The sequence below is a fragment of the Pyrus communis genome, chromosome 10 (assembly GCF_963583255.1).
Source record: "Pyrus communis chromosome 10, drPyrComm1.1, whole genome shotgun sequence".
Classification (NCBI taxonomy): Eukaryota; Viridiplantae; Streptophyta; class Magnoliopsida; order Rosales; family Rosaceae; genus Pyrus; species Pyrus communis.
In genome coordinates, this window is record NC_084812.1 from 14,022,798 (window position 1) to 14,030,911 (window position 8,114).

Genomic DNA, 8,114 nt, shown 5'->3' on the forward strand with positions numbered 1-8,114 from the left:
AATCCGCCGGGAAGATCAAATTATTCACCTGCACTAAGACATCTTCCAATACGCCCTTTGGATAGGCATTAGATCTATCGGCCAACTGAATAATCACACCATCATTTTTCAATTCACCAAGGTTCATTGAAGCATAAATAGAGTATGGCATGACGTTAATTGAAGCTCCTAAGTCTAACATAGCATGTTCGAACTTAGTTTGACCAATAATACAAGGGATTGTAAAGCTACCTGGATCTTTGCACTTTGGTGGTAACTTTCTTTGTAAAACAGCGGAAACGTTCTCACTTACCCTTACTATCTCTTTATGTGACGCCCTCTTCCTTGTAGTGCACAATTCCTTCAAGAACTTAGCGTATTTGGGCACTTGCTTTATGGCATCTAGGAGCGGGATATTGACCTGAACTTTCCTAAACGTCTCAAGAATGTCCTTCTCATGCTCCTCCTTCTTTGTTTGCCTAAACCTGCCAGGAAAGGGCACGTTTAGTGGAATAGAACTTGACAAAGTCGAATTTGGACTTACCTTAGGCGTGTTGGATGGTTTTGGCACAACAGGGGATTGCGGCAAAGTTTCTTTCACCCTTGCCGTGGCTTTCTTTGCTTGTTCTTCCTCTTCTTGCAGCAACATGTCCTCTTCTTGACTTGTTTTGGATGGCCTTGAGGTGGTTCCGACTTCCTTACCACTTCTTAACATGATGGCCTTGGCAGATTCGAATCCTCCTTTCGGAGTCACCTGCGTTGAACTTGGTAACTTGCCTTGTTCTCTATTAAATTGCCCCATGAATTCAGCCATTTGTCCCAGTTGTCTCTTCAACTCCTTCACCTCTTGAGCTTGATTCTGCACCTCATTGGCGTAATTGTGCATGTCCTTTGTTTGTTTTTCTTGCCCCTGCGCCAATGTAGTTAACAATTGAATAACTTGAGAATTATCAAAAGACGAACCTGAGTTGTTTTGGGATGATGGTGGTTGGTTGGATTGGTATGGTCGCGGGAATCCAGGTGGGTTTTGTTGAAATCCCTTGTGTGGTGCAGATTGTTGGGCAGGTTGTTGTGCATCTCTCCATCTGAAATTTGGGTGGTCTCTCCAACCTGGATTATATGTGTTAGAATATGGATCGTTCCTCGGTTGGTTTTGATTCCCATAGCCTATGGCATTGGCAGATTCCCATCCCCCATTCTCTATTAATTGAGGGCATGTCTCGGATGGATGCCCTTGCATTGTACACACGCCACACACTTGGTTTTCTTGTGATTTTGACCCCTTGACAACCTGAGACACGAGAGAAGTAAGATTAGCCAATTGTGACTGAATATCAGAAATTGCACTTACCTCATTCACACTTTGTTGTCGTGGCCCTTCTCTTTGTCCAACACCTTCATATTGTTGTGCATTTAGAGCACGGTTTGCAATTAGGGTCTTGGCTGCCATAGGTGTTTTGTCCACCAATGCACCTCCCGCCGAAGCATCGAGCATTTGCCTTTCAATGGGAAGAAGGCCCTCATAGAAGTATTGAAGGAGAAGCTTCTCCTTCATTTGATGTTGAGGACATGATGCAACAAGGGTTTTTAAACGCTCGTAGTATGCCGGAAAAGATTCTCCTTGACTTTGTTGGATTCCGCTAATTTTCTTCCTCAAGAGAATGACTTTTGAAGTAGGGAAGAACTTCTCCAAGAAGGCTCTCTTCATGCTCTCCCAAGAAGTAACGGTCCCGGGTGCCAATTCAAAAAGCCAATCCTTAGCCTTTTCCACAAGAGAGAATGGAAAAGCCTTCATCATCAGAATGTTCCCATCGACATTTATGGGTGTCATGCTCGAACAAACAACCTTGAACTCCTTGAGATGCTTGTTGGGATCTTCCATGGAAAGCCCATGGTACTTCGGAATGTGGTGTAACAAGCTTGACTTTAATTCGAATTCATCGGTCTTGTCTTGGGCAGCCGCGGGGTATTGAATGCAAAGAGGGGCTGCATTGGCCAAACCTGAGGCAGAAAGCTCTTTAATGGTTCGATTATCCACGGCCATGGTTCGTACTTCCTCTTTAACCCAATCCGTGGCTTCCTCTTCTACTTCAGGTTCGGGACTAGGAGGATTAGACTCTTGCAATTTCTTGTTCCTTCTCAAAGTCCTCTCGAAATCACCGTCAAAGTCGGAGATTTGCTCACGAACAGGTTGTGAGCTACGGGTCATAAACTAGTACCTACACACAAAAGTAAACAAGATAAGTAACCAACTTAATAGACTTGGCACAAGTAAGAAAACAAGTTGCCACACACGGCACAAAAACACATACACACGGTGCAAAAAAAAAAAAAATTAAAACAAAACAGAAACTAAACTAAACAATTTAAACAAGACTCAAGACAAGGGATTAGCAACTTTGCCAATCCCCGGCAACGGCGCCAAAATTTGATGCGTTATTTTATACGCACACAAACTAAACCCTATTTGTGACAATTGTAGTAATGATGTAAGTAGGGATCGTTCTAACCGGGGATTAACTAGGGATGCTAATCTAATTTGAATAGACTTTAAAACACAAAAACTAAATGTAAATACTCTTAACAAGACTACTATGACTCAGAATGGCTTTGAAAAACTCAAACTGCCTAAAACAATCAAACTGACTCAAATAGAAACTAGAACTTGATTTAGACGAATTTGAAACTGTTTATGACTCCAAAAGCTTAAAGATACAAAAATAAAACAAATACGAATGATTAAGACTCAACGAAATATGGGGGAAATGTGTTTGGACGATATTAAATTAAATGGACAGAATATAATTAAAGGCAAAATGTAAATATGAATGTGATGAAAATATGGATGATGGAATAGCCAAGGGGTTCTTCTCCACACATGTTACACTTGCATACAATATTGATTTTCAGTTGGTCTTTCGATAAGTTGTGAAACTCAATGCTCCAAGTTAATTAGGTCCGCTTAAATTAACTTTCAGATTTCCCTAAATTCATTGGATTGAATGGAATACGCATTACAACCAAATTATTCTTAATCAAAGTCCCTAACTATGGAATACGCATGATAGAGACATTCAACAAAGATCATTAAGTTCAATGAAAATTATAAGTGTTGACGAGGCATTCGTTACTATGGAATACGCATGAAACTTATGCCAAGAATTCGTTTAACGCGATTGTTTATAAGCAACCTCCACTACTTGTGAATATAAGTTCATAACGATTAGGTGAAACTCACTTATATTCTAGCGTCATATTCATGCATGAAAATTAAGCTTGCAATCTCAATGAACATACATAAATAAGTTATCAATCAAACAGTTAAACGAATTGAATCCACAACTTATGAAATTCCAACCAAAAGTAATCAATTCATATTGCAAATATAAACATAGTTTCGAATCACCCCCTAGCTAAAGGGGGTTTAGTTCCTCATAACCTTGAAATCAAAGAAACAACTAAACATTCCAACAACTCAAACTTGAATTGTATGAACGTTTAGGCACTCTTCTCTTCCATTACAAAACAAAGAAAATTGAATTCAAACATTGAAATCAAAGAAACACCTAAACATTCCAACAACTCAAACTTGAATTGTATGAACGTTTAGGCACTCTTCTCTTCCTCGTTGTTGTGGCACAAGGTCTAAGGTGAGCTTTGGGGATTATGTGAAGTGTTTTGGAGGGATGGGAAGTGGTTGGATAGTGGCTGAAATGGAGGATAAAAACTGCACAGATTGGAAGGATATGCACGGCAATGGATGTGTATTTGTGTGGTGTGTTGTGTTGTGAATGAGATGAGATCTCCCTAGGTGATGGGAATGCAAGGGTATATATAGGAGGAGTGGAGATGTATATGGCTGTTTGTTTAAGGTGTTTGTGGCTGCAATGATGAAGAGTTAGAGCTGGAAATGAAAGGGAAAGCTGGAATGTGGAATGGTGCCCACGGCAAAGTGTTTTGGTGCATGTGTTGGCTGTTTTGTTTGTTGGTTAAAGCTTATGTTTGCATGTGAATGTTGTTTGTGTGAAGTGTGTGTGAATGCATGTGGATTAAAGAGTAAATGGTGGCTGAAATAATGATGGAAAACAGCTAGGAGAAGTATGGAATGCATGTGAAATGTAAAGGGAAAAGCTGGAAATGGCTAGGAAGGTCACGGCATAGACTTGTTTGTTTGATGATGATGCATGTGATGGGTGGGAACAAAGAGGGAAACATGGCACAAGGGTGCTTGAGTGAATGATTGAATGTGCATGTGGATTAAAGAATGAGTGGTGGTGTAATGATGAAGTGAATGCATGTGTTGATGACTAGGTTAGTGGGTGGAAATCTGAAAATGGCATAAGGGAATGGGAGCTCACGGTTTTGGCTAGTGTTTGAATGTGTAAAGTGTGTGTGAATGCATGTGAAGATGCTAATAAATAATGCATGTAGGGTTAGGAAATAAAATCATAACTTAAAGGGGGATGATTAAAGGGTGTTGAAAGGTTTTGCATGGCTTTGAAGTGATTGTGGATTGGGCTAGAGTTTAAGTACATGAAATGGACCCAAATTGCTCATCCTTGCATGGCAAGGAATGGTGTTTGTGTTAAGCCCATGGCAAGGTGTTATGTGATTGGGTTAGGGCCATTGTTTTGTGTCTTCAAGTGCATACAAGGCCTTCAATTTCATCCAACACTTGGGCTCCAAGTATAAGCTATCCATCCTTAGCCCAATAGTGCTCCAAAACACTCCACAATGCATCTTTTCGTCAAACACGTCTTATTATCCTGAAAACACACAAAAGAAGCATAAAGGACTAAAATAACTAAAGAAACACAACGTAAATGCACGAGAACAAGCAAAGTAAGTCGCCTAAATATGCTCCTATCAAGATGTGATATGTGTGATACTTATTGTTTCGATTTTACTACTAAGAATGATCAGTTCAAGATAGTAAATTCACTGCTTCATTAGGTAAAACCGATAAGTTCTCACTAGAGAAGGTTCAAGTCCAAAAGACACCTATCCCGATGCGTATCATATCTAAGTTCTCTGGAAGTACATTACTAATGTAGCTAGTATCTTATTTTCAATTCAAATGTGGGGTATTGCTAAAGTTTGAATAGAAAATGTGGGGTATTGTTGGAACTTGTGTTTTATGTGGGACTTGGAGTCCCACATCGCCCAAACACTCCTTGAACATCACCTTTATAAGTGAATGGACTCACTTATAGTTTGAATTGATTTGGGCCAAAGCCATGGACCTTGGGCCTTAGACTTGGAGGGTTTGGGTGCATATATTAAATGTCAAAAATGGGCCTTGGGCCTTAGGGCTCTTGGGCTCGGATGGACGAAAAACCCAAGTATCATTTTTACGTTTTTGATCTTTTCATTCAGTTTTTTTTCTTTCTGAAATGATAAAACCGATCATTTATGAACGGTTTCAACTGCTCGTTTATGAACGGTTTCAACTACTCGTTTATGAACAGTTTCAACTGCTCGTTTATGCCATTATATATGGTTGTCGGATAAGAAACAAGAAATAAATCTTCCATCAAATTCTTCACAGTTTACAGAGAAACACCACAACCAATTCGCCAAGAATCCGAGTTCGAGTGCAAGAACTCGGATTAGATAGTTGTATCCTGCAAGATAGACGTCCATTGAACTGCTGCACTGGTGTAGGGACGAATTTCTGTCTTAGGAGATTGCTTCTGCAAGCCTCTATCTTCAAGAAACAAGTCAGTGATTTATGATTTTATATATAATCTCATTAAGTGCTTATGTTCTAATATATTGTGTTTGTCGTTGAGTTTTTCCATTTGAAATAAAACTGTGCAAATTGTTATATAATATACACTTGACATTTGATTGGTGATAACAATAATGACATTAGGGATTTATGTAGGAGAATGGTCTTCTTTTATAGTTGAGAAGAATCTCCATCTTTTGTCTGCGGTCGATGTGGGACCCTACGAGCTTTATTCTGACGTTGACATGTGTCGTGCTGTGATTGGCATTCTGGTTAGAGGAAAACTATTTTGCTTTGGCTAGGGTGCCTCAGCATGAACCTCTCAGTGGATCCTTGAAGGTATAAAGTTGACCCGTGCTTGGTAGTTTCGGGATTGGTCAAGTATGGTACAAACAAAGTGTATAATGGTAAAAAATCTTAGAACTTCCGCCAAAAGCATAGGCAATTGACAAAATAAATATAAGCCTGGATCATTTTTTTTCCAGTCTAATCGTGGGTATGAAAGAAGGTTCTCACTTCTCAGTAGAATATGAAATTACTCTCATTTTCCCTAAGTCATAGAGATGCCATAGAATTGGGTTATATTCCTCACCGAAGCTATCATGACAGAATGGAACCACATTCTATTCACAAGTGACAAAGACAATGCATTAAAAGGTTTCGCTCATCTAAATAACGGTTCAAAAAATGTTTGTATGTCATACGCATTCGAATGGCACCGGTGGCATTCTCAAGCGATTTACCATGGTAAATTAGGATAAGGTGGAAAATTAAAAAGTTCCTTAGATCCAAAATTTAGAGACCACAAAATTAGTTTGATGTCTAGATTAAGCAAGATAAGAGTACCAAGTAATGTGTAAATTATGTAATATATCATCAATAAAAAATAACCACATTAATTAATAATCTAATTATCAACTAGCACATAATATAATTTACAAAATATAGTTTACATACATAGTCTCGTAGCATTACCCGAAATTTTAATTTAATCATTGGATGTGCTTTAATGTGGCTAAAACTCCTTACAGGCAAAAGTAACAGCACCCAAATGGCGTTTTGTAACAAGCCATGTCAGCTTCTTAGTCTTACTTCTCACGTGGCCGATTTTGAAACGACAACATTATCACCGTCGTATGCACTGCACGACTCGATAAAATCCCTAAGAATGTCGTACAGAACTTGGGCCATGCTGGGGTCGAAGAGCTCCACGCCATGAAACCCCTCCTTGTCAAACTTGGCCACCACGTGCGCCCCACGTGACTCAAGTAACGCCACAAACTCCTTCTACCTGTCCATCAGCGGGTCCCCACCGTACCCTCTAACCAAACACCTCGGCAACCGTTCGATCCTCCCATCCCCACCTTCCACCGTCGGATTACAATACTCGTGATCCCGATCAACGCCCTTTGGCAAAGCCATGGCCCACATCAAGTCGTTAGCGACCAGCGGCAATATCCGATCGTTGATCAACCTCATCTCGGATTCGGTCCTATGGACCCCACCGAAATAAGGCTGGTTTAGTATCAGCCCTCGGATCTTCATGGGCAAGAGATCATCTCCCGAAACGCGTAGACCCGCGTGGTAGACAATGTTACCTCCGGCGCTGCCGCCCATTAAGAAGCAGCTGGAGAAGTCAACGGCGTTTTTCAACCAGGGATCGCAGCCGTCGACGTCGGAGGCCTGGCGGTGGACCCAGGTGATGGCGTCGACGGCGTCATCGTAGGCTGAAGGAAGAGGGTGTTCGGGAGCCAAGCGGTACTCGACGGAGACAATCAGGGCTTGGAGAGCGAGGGCCATGCGAGAGCAGTAGTCGTGGAAGGGTTTGGAGACGGCGGAGAAGAGGACGAAGCCGCCTCCGTGGAAGTAGATGATGAGAGGGAGGTGGGGGTTTGGGGGGAGAGGGTGGGGTTTGAAGAGCCTGAAGAAGGTTTTGGTTTCTGGGTTTAAGGGAATGTCCTTGGAGGGGACGAGTTGGGGAGAGTTGGAGTCTGACTCGGCGGCGGTGGCGGAAATGGACTCGGTGGGCGTCGGAGTTGGAGAGACGGTGGGGAACGGGGTGAAGCGGGTGAGGGAGCCATCAGGGTTGGGGAGGATTTTGATGAGTTTGTAGGGGTCAATGGAGGTTGGGGATGAAGAAGGTTGATCCGCCATTGATGTTGAAAGTTGCAGATGAAGTGTTTGTGGAAATGCTGAGCTGAAAGAAGAGAGCTTATATGAGGAAGAAAGTGAGTGACGAGTGATGAGGTAGTAGTGTTTGGTGAAGAAAATTCAAATGAAGACTTGGGGACTACCTGATTGGTTGATTGGGATTCAGTTGGGTTTGCACGCGGGTGGAGAATGTGTGTTAAGAACCAGATCTCACAAAGATTAACATGCGGTTTGTAATTAATATTTGGTTTAG

General features: G+C 41.4%; 1 protein-coding gene across 1 annotated transcript; it reads right to left on the reverse strand.

The window, feature by feature from the left end:
- Positions 1-6,681: 6,681 nt before the first annotated feature.
- LOC137748968 (probable carboxylesterase 8) lies at positions 6,682-8,114 on the reverse strand. Its single transcript, XM_068489152.1, has one exon. It carries the CDS (start codon positions 7,862-7,864, stop codon positions 6,998-7,000), a length of 867 nt encoding a protein of 288 aa, XP_068345253.1. The 5' UTR covers positions 7,865-8,114; the 3' UTR covers positions 6,682-6,997.